At 56.1% G+C, this 23,725-nt stretch overlaps 1 protein-coding gene across 1 annotated transcript in view; it reads left to right on the top strand.

The window, feature by feature from the left end:
* AGRN (agrin) overlaps positions 1–23,725 on the top strand; it is a 162,382-nt gene that overhangs the window by 126,276 nt on the left and 12,381 nt on the right. Inside the window, exons 22-35 of the mRNA XM_054394835.1 lie at positions 7,830–7,944; positions 8,382–8,501; positions 9,584–9,940; positions 11,024–11,216; positions 12,306–12,521; positions 13,646–13,875; positions 14,510–14,644; positions 14,778–14,871; positions 16,028–16,192; positions 16,747–16,858; positions 18,163–18,174; positions 19,276–19,392; positions 20,043–20,232; positions 21,666–21,753. Coding sequence (XP_054250810.1) covers positions 7,830–7,944; positions 8,382–8,501; positions 9,584–9,940; positions 11,024–11,216; positions 12,306–12,521; positions 13,646–13,875; positions 14,510–14,644; positions 14,778–14,871; positions 16,028–16,192; positions 16,747–16,858; positions 18,163–18,174; positions 19,276–19,392; positions 20,043–20,232; positions 21,666–21,753 — 2,144 coding nt within the window. The remainder of the gene's footprint in view (positions 1–7,829; positions 7,945–8,381; positions 8,502–9,583; positions 9,941–11,023; positions 11,217–12,305; positions 12,522–13,645; positions 13,876–14,509; positions 14,645–14,777; positions 14,872–16,027; positions 16,193–16,746; positions 16,859–18,162; positions 18,175–19,275; positions 19,393–20,042; positions 20,233–21,665; positions 21,754–23,725) is intronic.

Genomic DNA, 23,725 nt, shown 5'->3' with positions numbered 1-23,725 from the left:
AGCGAAAGGAGAGGGGAGGGTGTGCAGCGAAAGGAGAGGGGAGGGTGTGCAGCGAAAGGAGAGGGGAGGGTGTGCAGCGAAAGGAGAGGGGAGCGTGTGCAGCGAAAGGAGAGGGGAGCGTGTGCAGCGAAAGGAGAGGGGAGGGTGTGCAGCGAAAGGAGAGGGGAGGGTGTGCAGCGAAAGGAGAGAGGAGCGTGTGCAGCGAAAGGAGAGGGGAGGGTGTGCAGCGAAAGGAGAGGGGAGGGTGTGCAGCGAAAGGAGAGAGGAGCGTGTGCAGCGAAAGGAGAGGGGAGGGTGTGCAGCGAAAGGAGAGGGGAGAGGGTGTGCAGCGAAAGGAGAGGGGAGGGTGTGCAGCGAAAGGAGAGGGGAGGGTGTGCAGCGAAAGGAGAGGGGAGGGTGTGCAGCGAAAGGAGAGGGAGCGTGTGCAGCGAAAGGAGAGGGAGCGTGTGCAGCGAAAGGAGAGGGGAGCGTGTGCAGCGAAAGGAGAGGGGAGCGTGTGCAGCGAAAGGAGAGGGGAGGGTGTGCAGCGAAAGGAGAGGGGAGGGTGTGCAGCGAAAGGAGAGGGGAGGGTGTGCAGCGAAAGGAGAGGGGAGGGTGTGCAGCGAAAGGAGAGGGGAGGGTGTGCAGCGAAAGGAGAGGGGAGGGTGTGCAGCGAAAGGAGAGGGGAGGGTGTGCAGCGAAAGGAGAGGGGAGCGTGTGCAGCGAAAGGAGAGGGGAGGGTGTGCAGCGAAAGGAGAGGGGAGGGTGTGCAGCGAAAGGAGAGGGGAGGGTGTGCAGCGAAAGGAGAGGGGAGGGTGTGCAGCGAAAGGAGAGGGGAGGTGTGCAGCGAAAGGAGAGGGGAGGGTGTGCAGCGAAAGGAGAGGGGAGGGTGTGCAGCGAAAGGAGAGGGGAGCGTGTGCAGCGAAAGGAGAGGGGAGCGTGTGCAGCGAAAGGAGAGGGGAGGGTGTGCAGCGAAAGGAGAGGGGAGGGTGTGCAGCGAAAGGAGAGGGAGCGTGTGCAGCGAAAGGAGAGGGGAGGGTGTGCAGCGAAAGGAGAGGGGAGGGTGTGCAGCGAAAGGAGAGGGGAGGGTGTGCAGCGAAAGGAGAGGGGAGCGTGTGCAGCGAAAGGAGAGGGGAGCGTGTGCAGCGAAAGGAGAGGGGAGCGTGTGCAGCGAAAGGAGAGGGGAGCGTGTGCAGCGAAAGGAGAGGGGAGGGTGTGCAGCGAAAGGAGAGGGGAGGGTGTGCAGCGAAAGGAGAGGGGAGGGTGTGCAGCGAAAGGAGAGGGGAGCGTGTGCAGCGAAAGGAGAGGGGAGCGTGTGCAGCGAAAGGAGAGGGGAGCGTGTGCAGCGAAAGGAGAGGGGAGGTGTGCAGCGAAAGGAGAGGGGAGGGTGTGCAGCGAAAGGAGAGGGGAGGGTGTGCAGCGAAAGGAGAGGGGAGGGTGTGCAGCGAAAGGAGAGGGGAGCGTGTGCAGCGAAAGGAGAGGGGAGGGTGTGCAGCGAAAGGAGAGGGGAGGGTGTGCAGCGAAAGGAGAGGGGAGGGTGTGCAGCGAAAGGAGAGGGGAGGGTGTGCAGCGAAAGGAGAGGGGAGGGTGTGCAGCGAAAGGAGAGGGGAGGGTGTGCAGAGAAAGGAGAGAGGAGCGTGTGCAGCGAAAGGAGAGGGGAGCGTGTGCAGCGAAAGGAGAGAGGAGCGTGTGCAGCGAAAGGAGAGAGGAGCGTGTGCAGCGAAAGGAGAGGGGAGGTGTGCAGCGAAAGGAGAGGGGAGCGTGTGCAGCGAAAGGAGAGGGGAGCGTGTGCAGCGAAAGGAGAGGGGAGGGTGTGCAGCGAAAGGAGAGGGGAGGGTGTGCAGCGAAAGGAGAGGGGAGGGTGTGCAGCGAAAGGAGAGGGGAGGGTGTGCAGCGAAAGGAGAGGGGAGCGTGTGCAGCGAAAGGAGAGGGGAGCGTGTGCAGCGAAAGGAGAGGGGAGGGTGTGCAGCGAAAGGAGAGGGGAGGGTGTGCAGCGAAAGGAGAGGGGAGGGTGTGCAGCGAAAGGAGAGGGGAGCGTGTGCAGCGAAAGGAGAGGGGAGCGTGTGCAGCGAAAGGAGAGGGGAGGGTGTGCAGCGAAAGGAGAGGGGAGGGTGTGCAGCGAAAGGAGAGGGAGTGGCAGGAGGGGGTGTGCAGCGAAAGGAGAGGGGAGGGTGTGCAGCGAAAGGAGAGGGGAGGGTGTGCAGCGAAAGGAGAGGGAGCGTGTGCAGCGAAAGGAGAGGGGAGGGTGTGCAGCGAAAGGAGAGGGGAGCGTGTGCAGCGAAAGGAGAGAGGAGCGTGTGCAGCGAAAGGAGAGGGGAGCGTGTGCAGCGAAAGGAGAGGGGAGGGTGTGCAGCGAAAGGAGAGGGGAGGGTGTGCAGCGAAAGGAGAGGGGAGCGTGTGCAGCGAAAGGAGAGGGGAGGGTGTGCAGCGAAAGGAGAGGGGAGGGTGTGCAGCGAAAGGAGAGGGGAGGGTGTGCAGCGAAAGGAGAGGGGAGGGTGTGCAGCGAAAGGAGAGGGGAGGGTGTGCAGCGAAAGGAGAGGGGAGCGTGTGCAGCGAAAGGAGAGGGGAGGGTGTGCAGCGAAAGGAGAGGGGAGCGGTGTGCAGCGAAAGGAGAGGGGAGGGTGTGCAGCGAAAGGAGAGGGGAGGGTGTGCAGCGAAAGGAGAGGGGAGGGTGTGCAGCGAAAGGAGAGGGGAGGGTGTGCAGCGAAAGGAGAGGGGAGCGTGTGCAGCGAAAGGAGAGGGGAGCGTGTGCAGCGAAAGGAGAGGGGAGGGTGTGCAGCGAAAGGAGAGGGGAGGGTGTGCAGCGAAAGGAGAGGGGAGGGTGTGCAGCGAAAGGAGAGGGGAGGTGTGCAGCGAAAGGAGAGGGGAGGGTGTGCAGCGAAAGGAGAGGGGAGGGTGTGCAGCGAAAGGAGAGGGGAGGGTGTGCAGCGAAAGGAGAGGGGAGGGTGTGCAGCGAAAGGAGAGGGGAGCGTGTGCAGCGAAAGGAGAGGGGAGGGTGTGCAGCGAAAGGAGAGGGGAGCGTGTGCAGCGAAAGGAGAGGGGAGGGTGTGCAGCGAAAGGAGAGGGGAGGGTGTGCAGCGAAAGGAGAGGGGAGGGTGTGCAGCGAAAGGAGAGGGGAGGGTGTGCAGCGAAAGGAGAGGGGAGGGTGTGCAGCGAAAGGAGAGGGGAGCGTGTGCAGCGAAAGGAGAGGGGAGGGTGTGCAGCGAAAGGAGAGGGGAGGGTGTGCAGCGAAAGGAGAGGGGAGGGTGTGCAGCGAAAGGAGAGGGGAGCGTGTGCAGCGAAAGGAGAGGGGAGGGTGTGCAGCGAAAGGAGAGGGGAGGGTGTGCAGCGAAAGGAGAGGGGAGGGTGTGCAGCGAAAGGAGAGGGGAGGGTGTGCAGCGAAAGGAGAGGGAGGTGTGCAGCGAGGAGGGTGCAGCGAAAGGAGAGGGGAGGTGTGCAGCGAAAGGAGAGGGGAGGGTGTGCAGCGAAAGGAGAGGGGAGGGTGTGCAGCGAAAGGAGAGGGGAGGGTGTGCAGCGAAAGGAGAGGGAGGGTGTGCAGCGAAAGGAGAGGGAGCGTGTGCAGCGAAAGGAGAGGGGAGCGTGTGCAGCGAAAGGAGAGGGAGGTGTGCAGCGAAAGGAGAGGGAGCGTGTGCAGCGAAAGGAGAGGGAGGTGTGCAGCGAAAGGAGAGGGGAGGGTGTGCAGCGAAAGGAGAGGGAGCGTGTGCAGCGAAAGGAGAGGGGAGGGTGTGCAGCGAAAGGAGAGGGGAGCGTGTGCAGCGAAAGGAGAGGGGAGCGTGTGCAGCGAAAGGAGAGGGGAGCGTGTGCAGCGAAAGGAGAGGGGAGGGTGTGCAGCGAAAGGAGAGGGGAGGTGTGCAGCGAAAGGAGAGGGAGGGTGTGCAGCGAAAGGAGAGGGGAGCGTGTGCAGCGAAAGGAGAGGGGAGGGTGTGCAGCGAAAGGAGAGGGGAGGGTGTGCAGCGAAAGGAGAGGGGAGGGTGTGCAGCGAAAGGAGAGGGAGGGTGTGCAGCGAAAGGAGAGGGGAGGGTGTGCAGCGAAAGGAGAGGGGAGGGTGTGCAGCGAAAGGAGAGAGGAGCGTGTGCAGCGAAAGGAGAGGGAGGGTGCAGCGAAAGGAGAGGGAGCGTGTGCAGCGAAAGGAGAGGGGAGGGTGTGCAGCGAAAGGAGAGGGGAGCGTGTGCAGCGAAAGGAGAGGGGAGGGTGTGCAGCGAAAGGAGAGGGGAGGGTGTGCAGCGAAAGGAGAGGGGAGCGTGTGCAGCGAAAGGAGAGGGGAGGGTGTGCAGCGAAAGGAGAGGGGAGGGTGTGCAGCGAAAGGAGAGGGAGCGTGTGCAGCGAAAGGAGAGGGGAGGGTGTGCAGCGAAAGGAGAGGGGAGGGTGTGCAGCGAAAGGAGAGGGGAGCGTGTGCAGCGAAAGGAGAGGGGAGGGTGTGCAGCGAAAGGAGAGGGGAGCGTGTGCAGCGAAAGGAGAGGGGAGCGTGTGCAGCGAAAGGAGAGGGGAGCGAGGGTGTGCAGCGAAAGGAGAGGGGAGGGTGTGCAGCGAAAGGAGAGGGGAGCGTGTGCAGCGAAAGGAGAGGGGAGCGTGTGCAGCGAAAGGAGAGGGGAGGGTGTGCAGCGAAAGGAGAGGGGAGGGTGTGCAGCGAAAGGAGAGGGGAGGGTGTGCAGCGAAAGGAGAGGGAGGGTGTGCAGCGAAAGGAGAGGGGAGGTGTGCAGCGAAAGGAGAGGGAGGTGTGCAGCGAAAGGAGAGGGGAGGGTGTGCAGCGAAAGGAGAGGGGAGGGTGTGCAGCGAAAGGAGAGAGGAGCGTGTGCAGCGAAAGGAGAGGGGAGGGTGTGCAGCGAAAGGAGAGGGGAGCGTGTGCAGCGAAAGGAGAGGGGAGGGTGTGCAGCGAAAGGAGAGGGGAGGGTGTGCAGCGAAAGGAGAGGGGAGGTGTGCAGCGAAAGGAGAGGGGAGGGTGTGCAGCGAAAGGAGAGGAGGTGTGCAGCGAAAGGAGGGAGCGTGTGCAGCGAAAGGAGAGGGGAGGGTGTGCAGCGAAAGGAGAGGGGAGGGTGTGCAGCGAAAGGAGAGGGGAGGGTGTGCAGCGAAAGGAGAGGGAGCGTGTGCAGCGAAAGGAGAGGGAGGTGTGCAGCGAAAGGAGAGGGGAGGGTGTGCAGCGAAAGGAGAGGGGAGGGTGTGCAGCGAAAGGAGAGGGGAGGGTGTGCAGCGAAAGGAGAGGGGAGCGTGTGCAGCGAAAGGAGAGGGAGGGTGTGCAGCGAAAGGAGAGGGGAGGGTGTGCAGCGAAAGGAGAGGGGAGGGTGTGCAGCGAAAGGAGAGGGGAGGGTGTGCAGCGAAAGGAGAGGGGAGGGTGTGCAGCGAAAGGAGAGGGGAGCGTGTGCAGCGAAAGGAGAGGGGAGCGTGTGCAGCGAAAGGAGAGGGGAGCGTGTGCAGCGAAAGGAGAGGGGAGGGTGTGCAGCGAAAGGAGAGGGGAGGGTGTGCAGCGAAAGGAGAGGGAGCTGTGCAGCGAAAGGAGAGGGGAGGGTGTGCAGCGAAAGGAGAGGGGAGCGTGTGCAGCGAAAGGAGAGGGGAGCGTGTGCAGCGAAAGGAGAGGGGAGCGTGTGCAGCGAAAGGAGAGGGGAGCGTGTGCAGCGAAAGGAGAGGGGAGTGTGTGCAGCAAAAGTGTGTCCACCTCTGTCTGCACTGTGGTGCACACATGGGTCCAAATGGCCCATGTGGTGGACAAACAGGTCCAAAATGGGTGGACAAAAAAGGGTCTAGAGAACAAATCTTATGAAGGGCAGCTGAGGAAACAGGGGTTGTTTAATCTGGAGGAGAGGAGGTTGAGGGGAGACCTTCTGGCTCTCTACGATTCACTGGAAGTTGCTGTGAGGTGGGGGTTGGTCTCTTCTCCCTAGTAGCAGGTGATGGGACAAGAGGAAATGGCCTGAAAGTTGTCAGGGGAGGTTTGGATTGGATATTAGGAACAATTTCTATCCTTTAAGAGTGGTCAGGTATTGGAACAGGCTGCCCAGGGAGGTGGTAGGAGCTGTTCAAGAAATGTGTGGACATGGCACTTTGGGACTTGGTTTGATGCTAGGTCAATGGTTAGACTCAATGATCTTAAAGGTCTTTTCCAACCAACACAATTCTGTGATCCTATGAAATGACTTGACTCCAAGTGTTCACTTCCAGAGGCACAGCCCTCTTCTCAACACCACCCTCTCTAACTGCAGACACTCTGTTGTCCTCACCATGAGGGCACCACTGGGGTTCAAAACATGCCCAAACCTCCTTTGCTCCTCCTGTTCAGCTACACAGCTTGGGAAGCAGCTTGTGGAAATCCAACCTCCTATCTTTAAGGAGAACCTCCCTGCCTTGCCAGCTCTTGGGAGTAGGTGGAGTTTGCATGGCAATGTGTACACCTGGGAATGCCAAGGAAGTGCTGGGTGGGGTAGCAACACTCTACTGTAGCCTGCAGAGTGGCACAGCAAATGCAAAGCTTCTTTGCAAGGGGATTAACATATCTGGAGCTGCTTCCAGGCTGCATTTAGAAGTTGGCAAGCCTTCAGTAGAGTCCTACAAGCAGATGTGTGCCTGGCATATGGACCATATGGTTCAGACAGTTCTGTATCACAGTGGCAATATTTCCCAGTGCCACAGTGCAGCCCCTGTCTGAGGATGCAAACACGGACACCAAAGCTTCATTCACTGCTTCCTCCACTCAGCCCCAGGAGAAGGCAGGAGGCTTTGCATTCTCAGACCCTATGTCCTAGACGCCATCTCTGGATGGGATGAGAGTTCCTGAGCTGAGAATTTGAGACCTGTTGTCCCTCTGCAACCTACCCACAAGTGCCTGTGGATGTGATGTGCTCCTTTGCACTTCTTACCTTCTTTACCTTCCTTACCGTGGCAGGGAGGTTGGAGTAGATGATCTCTGAGGCCCACCCTAAGCCATTCTATGACTCTGAGATCACTGTGCCTCAGTTTATGGGGGGAGACCAGCCCACGGGACCATTAGTCAGCTGATTGGTTTTAAATTAGAGAAGAGGAGATTTAGGTTGGATGTTAGGAGGAAGTTCTTTACCATGAGGGTGGGGAAACACTGGAACGGGTTGCCTAGGGAGGTGATTGAGGCCTCATCCTTGGAGGTATTCAAGGTCAGGCTCCACAGGGCTCTGGGCAATCTAGTGGAGACTGTCCCTGCTGACTGCAGGGGTGTTGGACTGGATGACCTTTCGAGGTCCCTTTCAACCCAAACCATTCTATGATTCTCTTTGCCTTGAAGCTGAGGGAAGGAAGTGGTGGCTTCTAGCTGTGATGCCTGATGGCCCAACGCAAGGCTGGGTGTTAAAGCCCTGAGCTGCTCTAAGCCTTGGACTGCCACTGTCTCCTTCATGTGACTTCAGGCAAATCCTGCAGTGCCTGGGAGCCACGTTTGACAAGGCAGTCAGGTACTTAGAGATGCAGAACGGGGCCCTGGGGGATTTTCCAAAGTGCCTAAGCAGGTTTACACAGCTTTAGAGGAGATCAGCAAGACTTGGATCTCACACAAGACAAAAAATCCTTCTGTGAGCTGCAAGGTGGCTCTGGTCTGGCTCTGGTCTGCTCTTCTTCTCCATGGAGACAGCTCACTTTGCCCACATTGTTTCTGGATCCTTTTTCTTACTGCTGACTGCAGGCCGTAAAGAACAGGAACGAGAAATGATCACACAACGGAGCAGAGCATTGTCCTCTGCATGGGTCAGGCTTGCAAAGGCTTGGATGCAAACCCCTGTGGGTTGAAACCAAGGAGACTTGCTGAGGCTTGAGACCTTTTACCGTGAAGGACCCATGTCTAACATCTGCCCACTAAACAGTTTGTCTTTTCTCCTTCCCCCCTCTCCAACCAGCTGGATGAGCTTTTCCGCACCTCCGACGTCAAGAAGGACTTCAAGAGCATCCGTGTCCGAGACCTGGGGCAGAGCAGTGCTGTCCGTGTCATTGTGGAGTCCCACTTTGACCCAGGTAGGAGCCCTCCTGGTGCTGAGTCACACTGGCATCACCACCTGCCTGGGGCTACCAGCCTGAGGAACACAAGTGTGGCAAGGAAGGTGGAAGAACCTTGCTAAAATTGGCTTTGGGGATATATCTTCTGTCCTGCACCATCAACAGATGCTGGGAGAAGAGCATCTCTGAAGGCCAGGCTGGACAAGGCCTTGAGCAGCTTGGTCTAGTGGAAGGTGTCCCTGCAGGGAGGGTGGAATTGGATGGTCTTTAAGGCCCCTTCCAAACCAAATGATTCTATGAATCTGTGAGTGGAGGTGCACCCTAGGCTGGTGCCTGGAAGGCTGGAAGCATTCTCCTAGGGAAAGGAGCGATTTGGGTGTGTGAGGAGAGAGACACTGCTAGGTGAGCTACATCTTCACTCTTGCCCTTCTTCTTCTCTTCCTGGCCATGACCAGCCACTTCCTACACGGCAGCTGACATCCAAGGGGCCCTGCTGAAACAGATCAAAGCTTCCAAGAAGAAGACCATCCTGGTGAAGAAGCCCCAGCATGAGCATGTCAAATTCATGGACTTCGGTGAGCCCTCTCTGTCTGTGGTCAGTCCTCCTCTCTTGGTTTAGGCTTTGGACCAGGCCAGTTGGCTCTGCAGATCTTGCCAGGACCATCTGTGGCAAACACACTTTGTGCAGGCAGCTGCTGACTCATAAGCCAGGCTGTGGAGCAGGAGCTCAGGGGCTTGGAGAGCAGAGAGAAGAGAAGAGGGCTTTGGGTCTTGGAGAGCAGAGAGAAGAGGGCTTTGGGTCTTGGAGAGCAGAGAGAGAAGAGGGCTTTGGGTCTTGGAGAGCAGAGAGAGAAGAGGGCTTTGGGTCTTGGAGAGCAGAGAGAGAAGAGGGCTTTGGGTCTTGGAGAGCAGAGAGAGAAGAGGGCTTTGGGTCTTGGAGAGCAGAGAGAGAAGAGGGCTTTGGGTCTTGGAGAGCAGAGAGAGAAGAGGGCTTTGGGTCTTGGAGAGCAGAGAGAGAAGAGGGCTTTGGGTCTTGGAGAGCAGAGAGAGAAGAGGGCTTTGGGTCTTGGAGAGCAGAGAGAGAAGAGGGCTTTGGGTCTTGGAGAGCAGAGAGAGAAGAGGGCTTTGGGTCTTGGAGAGCAGAGAGAGAAGAGGGCTTTGGGTCTTGGAGAGCAGAGAGAGAAGAGGGCTTTGGGTCTTGGAGAGCAGAGAGAGAAGAGGGCTTTGGGTCTTGGAGAGCAGAGAGAGAAGAGGGCTTTGGGTCTTGGAGAGCAGAGAGAGAAGAGGGCTTTGGGTCTTGGAGAGCAGAGAGAGAAGAGGGCTTTGGGTCTTGGAGAGCAGAGAGAGAAGAGGGCTTTGGGTCTTGGAGAGCAGAGAGAGAAGAGGGCTTTGGGTCTTGGAGAGCAGAGAGAGAAGAGGGCTTTGGGTCTTGGAGAGCAGAGAGAGAAGAGGGCTTTGGGGCTTGGAGAGCAGAGAGAAGAGGGCTTTGAGCCTTGGAGAACAGAGAGAAGAGGGCTTTGGGGCTTGAGAGCGTGCAGTAACCTGACAGAGTCATGCATCCAAGCCTCTCTGCCCCCATCTCACCCCTGAAGTCCCTCCTTGCCCCCAGGGAGGCTTGCCAAGCACCAGGCTCCACCTGCCTTTTGCTGTCTTTCAGACTGGATCCCCAGGCTCTTCACCACCACCGTGACCACCACCACAGCCACCACCATGGCTCCTGCCACCACCCGCCGGTACAGCACGGCTGCTGCTGCCACCACAGCCCACATCCTGCACCAAGAGGTGGCAGGGCACCCCCTCAGCAGGCCAGCAGGAGCTGGCAGCACCAAGAGACCTTCCTTCACCTTCCCCTCCACCCCCCGCCGGAAGCCCACGCGCCAGCCCCCCACCACGAAGAGGCCCCTGAGACCTTGTGACTCTCACCCCTGCCTGCACGGTGGCACCTGTGAGGATGATGGGAAGGACTTCACCTGCAGCTGCCCAGCTGGCAAAGGAGGAGCTGTCTGTGAAAAATGTAGGTGCCTCTGACCCCCATCCTCCAGCAGACTGTGTGGGAAAAGAGCAGCCTGAGAGGAGAGCTTCCCAGTGCTGAGCTAAAGGGTGAAGGTCATGAGGATGGGGCTGGGCTCTTCTCAGTGGCGGCCCAGTGATAGGACGTGGGGCAGTGGGGACAAGCTAGAACCCAGGAGGTCTCACTTGAACTTAAGGAGAAATTTCTTTGCTGTGAGGGTACTGGAGCCCTGCAGCAGGCTGCCAAGAGAGGCTGTGGAGTGTTCTCTGGAAAGATTCCAACTCTACCTGGCCATTGTGATCCTGGGCAAGCTGCTGTGGGTGCCCTGCTTTAGCAGTGGGGTTGCACTGGATGATCTCCAGAGGTCCCTTCCAACCCCCACCATGCTGGGGTTCTGTGATCCTGTGAGCTCCCATGGGCAGTTTGGTGTCACACTGTAGGCTCTGGATGGTTGTCAGTGCTTATTCCTGAGAATCTTTGTCCCTAAGGCTGTACAAGCTGGAGCCTTCAAAGCTCTTGCTCCATGTGGATGTCCAGCCTTGATAATTTTAAGAGGACATGGCCTTCCAGATTGCTTGGGAAGTCTCAGCTGCAATAAATGAAAGCCAGGAATGATGACTGTAAATCTGTTACCTGGGACTCCGGGGGGCAGATAAAAAATTATCAAAGGAGCAGAGAAGTTGAGTTACCAGGAGCTGTGTGTGCAGCAGAGCTCAGTGACAGCACAGGGGATGTGACAGCTGGGCAGGGAGAGGACCAACCTAGGTCCTCAGCTAGGAGGAGCAGACTGGGACACCACTGAAGCTAAGTGTAGGGGGAGCAATACCACAGGTCCCTGTAGCCTGGGAGCAGCCTTTTGGGGTCATGCCATCACAGGAGGGGGTGGCTGCAACCTGTAGAAGTGTCTGGGAGGCAGTGACAGGGGCTGATGGCACAGGGGCTGATGGCACAGGAGCATGGGCCTGGAGCTTTCTTTGGACAGGTAGGAGAATATCCACAGGCTCATGGAGGGTCTTTGTCTGTCCTTCTGTTCCCTCCTCTGCTTCATCCTCTCTTCCTTTCCCTCCTCTCCCCTGGCTCTTGCAGCTATCAGGTACTTCATCCCCAGCTTTGGAGGCAAGTCCTACCTGGCCTTCAAGATGATGAAGGCTTACCACACGGTGCGCATCGCCATGGAGTTCCGCACCGTGGAGCTCAGCGGGCTGCTGCTCTACAACGGCCAGAACCGTGGCAAGGACTTCATTTCCCTGGCACTGGTTGGTGGCTTCGTGGAGCTCAGGTGGGTGCCCTTCCTCTCCCCACAGCCCTGTGTGGTGTGGAGTACAGTCAGAGAGTTGTTTCGGTTGGAAGAGAACGGTGAGATCAGGGAGTCCAACCTTTAACCTAGCACTGTGAGGTCACCACTAAACCCTGTCTCTCAGTACCACATCTCTGTGGCTTTGAAACCCCTCTAGTGATGAGGACTCCAACACTGCCCTGGGCAGCCTGGGCCAGGGCTTTGACAACCCTTTTGGGGAAGAAATTTTTCCTCATATCCAACCTCAGCCTGCCCTGGTGTGATTTGAGGCCACTTCCTCTTGTCCTGTTGCTTTGGGAGAAGAGACCAACCCCTGCCTCCTTTCAGGGAGTTGCAGAGAGTGAGAAGGTTTCTCCTCAGCCTCTGATTTCCTGGAAGAAGCAGAATGGTCCTTGCAGAACATCAGGAGGTTGCTGGGCCTGAACTTCCAGGCTAAGAAGCAGTAGCATTAGAGGCAAGAAGAGGAGGAACCTTTTTCCAGCAGGAGTGCTAGGAGGACTCATTCCCTGGGGCACTTTTCAGCAAAGTGAATTCCCTTATTTCAGTTGGAATTTTGAAGAGCTAAAAGCTGTGGGAGATTGATGTTGTGGAGCAAGTGAGAGGACTTTTATGGGTTTTTTTGGAGCTGTTTCTGTACTGGAAGCAGAAATGCAGGGGGAAGAAAGAGAGGGAGAAAGAAATCTGAGCTGAAAGGATCATAGGATCCCAGGATGTTAGGGGTTGGAAGGGACCTTTGAAGATCATCAAGTCCAACCCCCCTGCCAGAGCAGGACCACAGAATCCAGCACAGGTCGCACAGGAACACTGCCACATGGGGATGTTTTTTTTCCAGTTGCCAAAGCCCAGCTTTGGCTTGAGGTGAGGAGCAGGGCAGACCTCTGGAGGCTGCAAAATCCAGATGAGTTCTCAGCTGTGCTCTCCAAGTGCAGCCTGATCCAGAAACGTAGACGGAGGGAAGCTCCTGAGTGCTCCTCGCTTCAACCTGGGGCTCAGCAACCCTTCTGCCACGAGCCAGACGCCACCTTCCTGCGGGGTGACACAGACACAAGCCTCCCCTCTCTTCTCCTGCAGGTTTAACACTGGCTCTGGCACCGGGGTGATCACCAGCAAGGTCCGTGTGGAGCCTGGCAGGTGGCACCAGCTGGTGGTGAACCGCAACCGCCGCAGTGGGATGCTGGCAGTGGATGGGGAGCCTCACGTCAGCGGGGAGAGCCCCCCGGGCACCGACGGCCTCAACCTCGACACAGACCTCTTCGTTGGGGGAGCACCAGAGGACCAGATGGCTGTGTGAGTGAGGGGTACTGGCCCCCTGGGTGTGGGCAGAACAGCTGCTGCTGCAAGCAGAGCATCCCTGCTGGCTGCAGCCTGCTGAGAGCTGGTGGTTGAGACACAATGGTTTGGGTTAGAAAAGACCTCTAAGGTCATCGAGTCCAACTGTCAACCCAACACCATCGTGGCCATTAAACCACAGAATCCTAGCATTGTTTGGGTTGGAAAAGACCTCTAAGGTCATCGAGTCCAACTGCCAACCCAACACCACCATGGCTATTAAACCATAGAACCATAGAATTGCGTTGATTGGAAAAGACCTCTAAGGTCATCGAGTCCAACTGCCAACCCAACACCACCATGGCTATTAAACCATAGAACCATAGAATTGCGTTGGTTGGAAAAGACCTCTAAGGTCATTGAGTCCAACTGTCAGCCCAACACCTTCATGGCTATTAAATCACAGAACCATAGAATCACTGAATTGTTTGTGAAAAGACCTCTAAGATCATTGACTCCAACTGTCAACCCAACACCATCATGGCCATTAAACCACAGAACCATAGAATCACTGAATTGTTTAGGTTGGAAAAGACCTCTAAGATCATTGACTCCAACTGTCAACCCAACACCATCATGGCCATTAAACCACAGAACCATAGAATCACTGAATTGTTTGGGTTGGAAAAGACCTCTAAGATCATTGACTCCAACCATCAACCCAACACCACCATGGCCACTAAACCCTGTCCCCAAGTGCTATGGCCACAGGTTTCTTGAATACCTCCAGGGATGGAGACTCCACCACCTCCCTGGGCAGTGTGTTCCAATGCCTGACCACTCTTAAAGGAAAGAAATTGTTCCTAACCTCCTACCTAAAGCTCCCCTGGTGCAACTTCAGGCCACTTCCTCTTGTTCCATCACCTGATACTAGGGAAACCAAGCCCCACCTGGCTCCAACCTCATTTCAGGGAGAGCAGTGAGGTCTCCCCTCAGCCTCCTCCAAACTAAACAACCCACTCCTGAAGTGTGAACATCTCTGGGTCTGAGGAACCTCTTGAGGTCCTGCTGACCCAGCTGCTTGGAGAGTCTCTACATTTTTGTCCTTGGGGCTAAGACCCTCACCTACTTTGTCCCCTCAGGGTGGCAGATCGTACGGCGGCCACGAGCGGCCTGAAGGGCTGCATCCGCCTGCTGGATGTCAACAACCAGATGTATGACCTGAGGGAGAAAGGCAGCGATGTGCTCTATGGCAGTGGGGTGGGAGAGTGCGGCAATGACCCCTGCCACCCCAACCCCTGTCACCATGGTGGCATCTGCCACGTCAAAGAGGCTGAGATGTTCCATTGCGAGTGCCTCCACACCTACACCGGTACGGGGATAGAGCATCCTTGGGGTTCCTCATCCTGCTGCTTGGTCCTGAGGGGTTCCAGAGCTTTGGGGGCTTGTTTAGGAGCTACAGTGGGGAGGGGGATGAGGTGTGGAGTGTTGTGAGGGTACCCAGAGCCTCGCTTGAAGAGCTGCAGTGGGGTGGGATATGGTGTGGAGCATCAGCAGTGGGCTGAATCGTAGTGGGTGGGATCGTAGAATCACCTGGTTGGAAAAGACCTTAAGATCATTGCACCCAACCATGACCTAACATCTTCTTGTACAAAACTCCTCATCCAAATGGCTTTTAAACACCTCCAGGGATGGTGAAGTGCAGGGTGAAGCTGCAGCCAGGGATGTCTGTCACTTTAGAACACAGACCTGTCCATATGCCCTTAAGACAAGGGCCAAGATCTCTTGGTTCTCATCACAGAATGATTTTTCCTTGCACTTTAGGGCTGTAGCCTGGCATCAGCACTGTCTACCATTTGTTGGGGGCCTTCTTGGGTCGTGGGAACCTGACCTGAGACAGGAGAAAAGGGGATGGCAGCCATCAGAGACCTTTGTCTCTGGCTGAATGGTGCCTGCTGGCTGCTGGGTTGAGCTGCTGACAGGACAGGTTGCCTTTTCTGCTGCAGGTCCAACATGTGCTGATGAGAGGAATCCCTGTGACCCTTCACCCTGCCATGTCTCTGCCACCTGCCTGGTGCTGCCTGAGGGAGGTGCCCTGTGTGCCTGTCCCATGGGCCGGGAAGGAGACTTCTGTGAGCTAGGTGAGATGAGAGCAGGGCCTGAGGAAGTGGACCTGTTGATTTCCCCAGCCTGGGTGTGCCTGCTTTGGCTCTGGGGCACTGGCTGAAGCTGCTCTGCCCTCCTCTTCCTCACCATTCCCTTGTTTGTGCCCAGTGACAGAGCAGGACCACACCATGCCCTTCCTCCCAGAGTTCAATGGCTTCTCCTACCTGGAGCTGAATGGGCTGCAGACCTTCATTCCTGACCTGCAGTAAGTTCCAGGGAGTGGGAGAAGGGCATCATCTGGGTGGGTGAGGTGGAGGGGAGAGAGAGAGGGGCATCATCTGGGTGGGTGATGTGGAGGGAGAGAGAGAGGAGCATCATCTAGGTGGGTGAGGTGGAGGAGAGAGAGAGGAGCATCATCTGGGTGGGTGAGGTGGAGGAGAGAGAGAGGAGCATCATCTGGGTGGGTGAGGTGGAGGGAGGAGAGAGAGGGGCATCATCTGGGTGGGTGAGGTGGAGGAGAGAGAGAGGGGCATCATCTGGGTGGGTGAGGTGGAGGGAGAGAGAGAGGAGCATCATCTGGGTGGGTGAGGTGGAGGAGAGAGAGAGGAGCATCATCTGGGTGGCTGATGTGGAGGAGAGAGAGAGGAGCATCATCTGGGTGGCTGAGGTGGAGGAGAGAGAGAGGAGCATCATCTGGGTGGGTGAGGTGGAGGAGAGAGAGAGGAGCATCATCTGGGTGGGTGAGGTGGAGGAGAGAGAGAGGAGCATCATCTGGGTGGGTGAGGTGGAGGGGGGAGAGAGAGGGGCATCATCTGGGTGGGTGAGGTGGAGGAGAGAGAGAGGAGCATCATCTGGGTGGGTGAGGTGGAGGAGAGAGAGAGGGGCATCATCTGGGTGGCTGATGTGGAGGAGAGAGAGAGGAGCATCATCTGGGTGGCTGATGTGGAGGAGAGAGAGAGGAGCATCATCTGGGTGGGTGAGGTGGAGGAGAGAGAGAGGAGCATCATCTGGGTGGCTGATGTGGAGGAGAGAGAGAGGAGCATCATCTGGGTGGCTGATGTGGAGGAGAGAGAGAGGAGCATCATCTGGGTGGCTGATGTGGAGGAGAGAGAGAGGAGCATCATCTGGGTGGCTGATGTGGAGGAGAGAGAGAGGAGCATCATCTGGGTGGCTGATGTGGAGGAGAGAGAGAGGAGCATCATCTGGGTGGGTGATGTGGAGGAGAGAGCTCCTGCTCTGCTCTTCACCTGTCACACACTGGCTGTCCCTACACATCTTCCATTGAGCTGATGTCTCTCTTCCCTGGCAAGGTGGTTTACAGTGGTGGCATCTCCCTGCCACACCTGTAGTTCCCAGGGAGGTCTTCCAAGGGCTCAGCAGACAGGGGTGGAGGGTATCCATAATCCTTCTCTCCTCAGGGACAAAATGTCCATGGAAGTTGTGTTCCTGGCCAAGAACCCCAGTGGCATGATCTTCTACAATGGCCAGAAGACAGATGGCAAAGGAGACTTTGTCTCTCTGGCCTTACATGATGGCTACCTGGAGTACAGATACGACCTGGGCAAAGGGGCAGCTGTGCTCAGGTAGGCTGGGCTGGGCACCTGCTGCTCAGGGTGGCTTTTGGTGCCCAGCACTGGCTTTGAGCTTCCCCTCTCCAGAAAACCACGAGGAAGTGGGGAGGAAGGCTTCATGGCCTCAGCAGTTAGCAGTAGTGGCTCCTGGTTGGTTGTCCCTCTGTGGGACAGGACCTGCCCTGCCTTGTGCCCCTTTCCCAGGCTAATGCTGGGCTGTCTGGGAAGCTGCTGTGGTGGTCTGGGCACCCCAAACTGGTGATGCTGTGGTGGCCTGGGCAACCCCAATTGGTGAAGCTGTGGTGGCCTGGGCAACCCCAATTGGTGAAGCTGTGGTGGCCTGGGCAACCCAAATTGGTGAAGCTGTGGTGGCCTGGGCACCCCAAACTGGTGAAGCTGTGGTGGCCTGGGCAACCCAAACTGGTCAAGCCGTGGTGGCCTGGACAATCTGAAGTGGTCAAGCTGGGCAGCCCAAGCTGGTGGTGGGGGCTTTACAGCACTGTGTCTGCAAGGTGATGATGGTAGAGGTCTCACCCATGTGTCCCCTCCTCCCTTCCCACCCCCAGGAGCAAGGAGCCAGTTCCCCTCAACAGCTGGATCACTGTCTCGCTGGAGAGGAACGGCCGCAAAGGGGTCATGAGGATCAACAACGGCGAGAGGGTGATGGGAGAGTCTCCGGTAAGCTGAGGGGCCAGGGGCAGCTCTCTGGGCTTCCAGCCCTGCTCCTCTCATCTCTGTCACGAGCTGAGAAGCTCCTTGGCTCATTGAGCTTTTGTGGTGCATGGCTTTAAGGGTGGAGGAGGAGTAGGCAAGGCCTGAGGAGGAAAGGAGGCTGGAAGACGGAGCTCGCCTGCCTCTCTTTGCTGCTCTCTTCTTGGCCCTGGTGCTGTAGGACATCAGCTGCACAACCTCTTCCTTGTTGTCCCCCACCCCACACTGCAGAGCTGCAGCACCTTTGCCATTGGCACATGTGCCCTGATTCTTGGTTTCAGGGAGGTGTTTGCCTCCCTCCCCTCCTCGCACCTCCCCTTTTTTGCAGGTCCTCAGCTGTCCCTGTTTTGGGGCAGGCCCACCAGGCACCTTTGCAGCTTGTGCTGCTGCAGTGCTGGGGCCTTGTGGGCTTCAGCCTGTGCTTGATGATGCTCCAGAGCCTTCCATAGTGCCGGCTGCACAGATTGCTGGGCTGGGAGGAAATCATGGGGTGGTCAAAGCCCTGTTGCACTGTTGCTGCTGAATCCATCAGTGCTTTCTCTCCTTTGCTTCCAAGCTGGCTCTTCCCTGTGCCCTGTCCCCTCTGGGCTTCTGCCTCTGCACAAACCACAGCTCTCTGGGGTTTAATGGCAGGGCCACTGGCCTTCCTTTCACTCACCATTCCAGCTGGGAAGCTGCTGTAGGAAAAGCCCCAGCTGCTGCTGAGCTCATCCTTAAGATCCACCTTGAAGTGCAGCAGCAGGGTTATGCAGCTTTCCTGCAGGGATTTCTTCCTCCCCTTACTCATCTTTCCAAGCTTCTCTCCAAACAAAGAGAGGAACTGGACTGAAGTTGTGCCAGGGAAGGCTTAGGTTGGAGATTAGGAACAATTTCTTTGCTGCAAGAGTGGTCAGGGATTGGAACAGGCTGCCCAGGGAGGTGGTGGAGTCACCAGCCCTGGAGGTGTTTAAGAAAGGTGTGGCCATGGCACTGTGGGACATGGTTTAGTGACCGTGGTGGTGTTAGGTTGGTGGTTGGATTTGATGCTCTTAGAGAGCTTTGCCAACCCAAGCAATTCTCTGCTTCCATGAGAAGGTTGCCCTTAGCTGGCAGGGTGGCAGCAGCCCTTCCTGTGCCCTCTGCAGCTCCCCTTCCCCAGCTGCCCTGGGCACTGGTTGGGGCCTTGCAGCCCTGCATGTTGTGATGTTGCCACTGATCTCCCTTTTTTCTTTCTCTCTCTTTCTCTTTGATTTCCACTTGTATTTTTCCCTCCCCTGCTGTCTGGATCCCAGAAATCCCGTAAGGTAAAGATAAGTATCACCCACCTGCACCTCCATCTCATCTGCCATGGGCACATCCTTCTCTTCTGTTTGCCATTCAGCTCTCAGTGTTTCACTTCCCATCTGCCCCAGCAGCTTTAGGATCTCTGTAGATTAGAGACACTCATTTCTTTAATTTTTTTTTTTTCCCTCCCCATCATTAATTCCCAGCCAGTTGTTCCATTTTGTTTTGGAAGCATCTGGTCCATGTTTCTTGTGTTAACTCCACAAAGCATTAGCTAGAAACTCATATAACTGCATCTCTGCCTCCCTGCTGTGCCTCTGGGTCCATCCTAGGAGCTCAGGAAGGTCCATCACCCCTCTTGTGTGCCCAAGGAAACTTGTGACTCAAGACTCACCAGGGAGTTTTTTGTGCTGTGGAGTTGGGTACAGGGTGGCAGCGGGGGAACCTGTGGCAGATGGAGGAACCCAGGCTCAATCCTGGGTTCTGCTTTGAGCCTCTCCCTCCAAGAATGACATTGATGTGCTGGAGAGGGTCCAGAGAAGGGCAACAAAGCTGGGGAAGGGTCTGGAGAGCAAGGCTGGTGAGGAGCAGCTGAGGGAACTGGGGTGGTTCAGGCTGGAGAAAAGGAGGCTTGAAGGGAGACCTCATTGCTCTCTGCAGCTCCCTGAAAGGAGGCTGGAGCCAGGTGTGGGTTGGTCTCTTCTTCCAGGTAGTAAGGACGGGACAAGAGGAAAGGGCCTCAAGTTCCACCAGGGCAGGTTGAGGCAGGATGTGAGGAACAATTTCTTCCCCAAAAGGGTTGTCAAGGCCTGGCCCAAGCTGCCCAGGGCAGTGGTGGAGTCCCCATCCCTGGAGGGGTTTCAAAGCTGTGTAGCTGTGGTGCTGAGGACCATGGTTTGGTGGTGCCCTGGCAGTGCTGGGTTAACAGGTGGGACCTGATGATCTTCAAGGCTTCTTCCCACCAGAACAGTTCTGTGATTCCATGGCTGGCTGCTCTGCCTGCACTGCTGCCCTGCTCACAGCCTCCTTTAGTCCCCACGGAGCTGGGCCACGTGCCCAGCCTGCAGCCTAGGGACACTGTGACATCTTCTCCATCTCACCTTCTCCCCTCTTGTCCCCAGGTGCCTCACACCTTCCTGAACCTGAAGGAGCCATTTTATGTGGGGGGAGCCCCTGATTTCAGCAAGCTGGCTCGAGCAGCTGCCATCTCCACAAGCTTCAGTGGAGCTGTGCAGAGGGTAAGGACCTACTGGGGACAGTTGTCTGGCTGGGAGATGTGCCAGCTGCACCCACCACAGCTGTGGAGTGATCTCTGGAGAGATTCCAAACCCACCTGGACATTGTGATCCTCTGCAACCTGCTCTGAGTGATCCTGCTTTAGCAGGGGGCTTGGACTGGATAATCTCCAGAGGCCCCTTCCAACCCCCACTGTTTGTTTGATTCTGTGAGAAGAGCAAGGATGAGCCTGGGAGTAGGTTCCACGTGGGTCCATGTGCATGGGGAGGGCACACAGAGATGAAAAGTGGCAGTGGTGGGTGGCAGAAGGGGAGGTGGGGATGCATCACAGGAGCATGTGGGGCTTAGGGATGGATTCCTATCTTCTCCTTCCCTGCAGGCATACTGGCCTCTGTCCCCCTGCCTGCCCTGCAGAGAGGTGGGGTGGTGCAGGTCAACTCTTGTGCTTCCTCAAGATCCTTTCCTTGGAAGTTCAACCTGAAAGGCTGTCAAGGCCTGGCCCAGGCTGCCCAGGGCTGTGGTGGAGTCCCCATCCCTGGAGGGGGTTTCAAAGCTGTGTAGATGTGGTTTGGGGGTGCCCTGGCAGTGCTGGGTTAAGGGCTGGATGGTCTCAAAGGTGTCTTGTGTGGTTCCTCTTGCTTGTGCCTGCCAGATCTCCATCAAGGGGGTGCCTGTGCTGAGGGAGCAGAACATCCGCAGCGCCATCGAGATCGCCCCGTTCCGAGGCCACCCCTGCACCCAGAAACCCAGCCCCTGCCAGAACGGGGGCAGCTGCAGCCCCCTGCTGGAGAGCTACCAGTGTGCCTGCCAGAGGGGCTTCTCTGGGGCTCACTGTGAGAAAGGTGAGGCTGCAGGGCAGGGCTGGACACAGACCCTCACCCCTTAGCTGCTTAACCCCGTGCAGCGCTACAGGTTGGAGAGCAGCCAGGCTGAGAGGGACCTGGGGGTGCTGGTTGGCAGCAGCTGAACAGGAGCCAGCAGTGTGCCCAGGTGGCCAAGAAGGCCAATGGCATCCTGGCCTGGATCAGGAACAGTGTGGCCAGCAGGAGCAGGGAAGTCATTCTGCCCCTATACTCAGCACTGGTCAGACCACACCTGGAGTGCTGTGTCCAGGTCTGGGCTCCTCAGGTTAAGAAGGACATTGAGAGACTTGAATGTGTCCAGAGAAGGGCAAGGAGGCTGGGGAGGGGTCTGGAGCACAGCCCTGTGAGGAGAGGCTGAGGGAGCTGGGGGTGTTTAGCCTGGAGAAGAGGAGGCTCAGGGGAGACCTCATTGCTCTCTACAACTCCCTGAAAGGAGGTTGTAGCCAGGTGGGGGTTGGGCTCTTCTCCCAGGCAACAGAACAAGAGGACATAGTCTCAAGCTGCACCAGGGGAAGTTTAGGCTCAGGGTGAGGAGAAAATTCCTCACAGAAAGAGTAATTGGCCATGGGATGTGCTGCCCAGGGAGGTGGTGGAGTCACTATCCCTGGAGGGGTTCAAAAAAAGCTTGGATGTGACACTTGAAGCCATGGTTTAGTTGTCAGGAGGTGTTAGGTATTAGGTGATAGGTTGGACTTGATGAGCTCTGAGGTCTCTTCCAACCTGGTTGATGATTCTGTGATTCCACAGCTGGCTGGTGGCAGCAGGACAGCACTTGGCTTGCACCAAGCCTGAGGTTCTGTCCTTGTTGTGGCTGCTGGGAGGGACCCAGGAGAAGCAAAAGCTGTGGCATTGCCTGGCTGTGAGGTCAGGGCTGTGCCATGTCTCAGAAATGCAGTGGGGCACTGCAGTGCTGCTGCCCAGGGGTGGCTCACCCTGCCCTGCCCTGCCCTGCCCTGCCCTCTCCTCCCATCACTGCTCTCTGACCTTGGTTCATGCTGATGTAGCCTGGGGCAGGGAAGGATGGTTTGGTGCTGTAGCAGATTCACCTGGAGGGCCTGAGTCATATCTAGCTCAAGGTTTTTCCCTACTACTTCCCTGAGTGTATCACTAGGGCCACCTCCAAGCCCAGGTTCCTCCCAACCTTCATCCAGGAAACCAACCAGGCTGCAAATTCCATGACAGTTGGCTGCAAAACAGGGAGTTGGTCCAAACCCCTGGGATCTAAAGCCACAGCAAAGCTTCCTAGGGCCTTCCTTAGAGTGCCACAGTGCTGACCTGCCCCAGGGGATGGCAGGTTTGTGTGTGCCTTCAATCTGGGCAGTGTAAAGGGAGACTTTCCTGGTCTCCAGGGATGGGCAGGCCATGCTATGTTGCCTGACAGCTCTTCTTTTTTTTTTCCCTACCACCTCCAGTGATCATTGAGAAGGCTGCTGGAGATGCAGAGGCCATTGCTTTTGATGGGAGGACATACATGGAGTACCACAATGCTGTGACAAAGAGGTAACCTGGCTGCTGAGCTGAAAAAAGCTTCAAAACAAGGAGTTAGGGATCAACCAAGCTCCAAAACAAGGAGTTAGTGCTGAACCAAGCTCCAAAACAAGGAGTTAGGGATCAACCAAGCTCCAAACCAAGGAGTTAGGGCTGAACCAAGCTCCAAAACAAGGAGTTAGGGTTGAACCAAGCTCCAAAACAAGGAGTTAGGGATCAACCAAGCTCCAAAACAAGGAGTTAGGGCTGAACCAGGCTCCAAACCAAGGAGTTAGGGCTGAACCAGGCTCCAAAACAAGGAGTTAGGGCTGAACCAAGCTCCAAAACAAGGAGTTAGGGCTGAACCAGGCTCCAAAACAAGGAGTTAGGGCTGAGCCAAGCTCCAAAACAAGGAGTTAGGGCTGAACCAGGCTCCAAAACAAGGAGTTAGGGATCAACCAAGCTCCAAAACAAGGAGTTAGGGCTGAACCAGGCTCCAAAACAAGGAGTTAGGGATCAACCAAGCTCCAAAACAAGGAGTTAGGGATCAACCAAGCTCCAAAACAAGGAGTTAGGGCTGAACCAAGCTCCAAAACAAGGAGTTAGGGCTGAAATTCCCCCCCACCAACAATAACCAGGCTAGCTCAGTCTGAAAGCAAATGAAAAGCTGTATTTACAAGCAGAGTCTAAAATCTACAGTGAAATGCAATGAATATGTACAAATATACAAAATTCACAACATTCACAAATATATACAATCAACAGAAAAAAAAGCACAATTGATCTCCCTTTGCTTCCCCCCAAGGGGACCCTCCCAAAGGGGCCTCCCTCTCCCAGGAGCTTCCCCCCAGACTCCCCTGGACAGAGAAGCAGAGTTAGTTAAGCAGAAAGTTGTTAACTTAGCTGCCAAGGTCAGTGTGTTATCTTCAGCCAGAAGAGAAGAAGAAACAGCAGCCAGACAGCCCAGCAACTGCCCCCACTGCCGAACGCAGAATGTGCAGAGTGCCTACTTTGTTTTGGGTAATAGTTCTTAAACATTTCTATCTATCCAATGGAAGTGTTTAGAACAATCGTTATTTTGCTTTCTTACACCCAATAGTGACTTATTTACATTCTTTCACTTTCTCTGTTCTGAACTTTGCAAGGAAAAATTAAAAAGACAGTTTCAAACCATCACAGTCCACCCCTTCTAAACAATTCCATTGGCTGCTACTATCATTTATCTAATCTAAAATAATATCTACAACAATAGGTGAATAAAGACCATAGTCCATTCCGGCTATCTCAGATGTAGATGATTCAAAAGAGTCAAATCACAGGAAAAACAGCAAACAGCTTGTTTCCTCGCAGATGGAGCGAAGGAAGGAACAGGGACTCTCAGGTGACTCAGGGCTCTCAGGGTTCGTGCACCGTAGATCTCATGAACTCTCCTCTTGGGCGCGATGCTGTATCTGCGCAACACTCTGAATTTAACCTCTCTCAGCCAAAGTTAGATTTCTTTGTGGAATACACTGAATTTCACCATTTTCTTGCATCACCCAATAGGTGTGACCAGGACCTTCAGCAGAAACCACCCCTCGGACAGGTTTGGCCTCTCCTGAAGGAGAAAATACCCAAACAGTTTTGCCTAACAGATTCTTTTCTCTGATAACAGGAACTCTATCACCTTCTTCCTTTCGCAACAAATCTGATTGGGCAGGTCCAGCTCGATTCACTGAACCTCTACTATTCACCAACCAGGTTGCTTGTGCTAAATGTTTCTCCCAGTTTTTCAAAGATCCACCCCCCATGGCTTTGAGAGTGGTTTTCAGCAAACCGTTGTAGCGTTCGATCTTCCCTGCAGCTGGTGCATAGTAGGGAATGTGGAATATCCACTCGATGCCGTGCTCTTTGGCCCAGTTTTTCACAAGATCGTTCTTGAAATGAGTTCCATTGTCCGACTCAATCCTCTCTGGAGTTCCGTGTCTCCACAGGATTTGTCTCTCCAGGCCAAGAATGGTGTTAC

This window comes from Indicator indicator, chromosome 32, assembly GCF_027791375.1.
Source record: "Indicator indicator isolate 239-I01 chromosome 32, UM_Iind_1.1, whole genome shotgun sequence".
NCBI classification, from domain to species: Eukaryota; Metazoa; Chordata; class Aves; order Piciformes; family Indicatoridae; genus Indicator; species Indicator indicator.
Note: the sequence above shows the minus strand (reverse complement) of the source record. Positions and strands in the feature narration are given on the sequence as shown.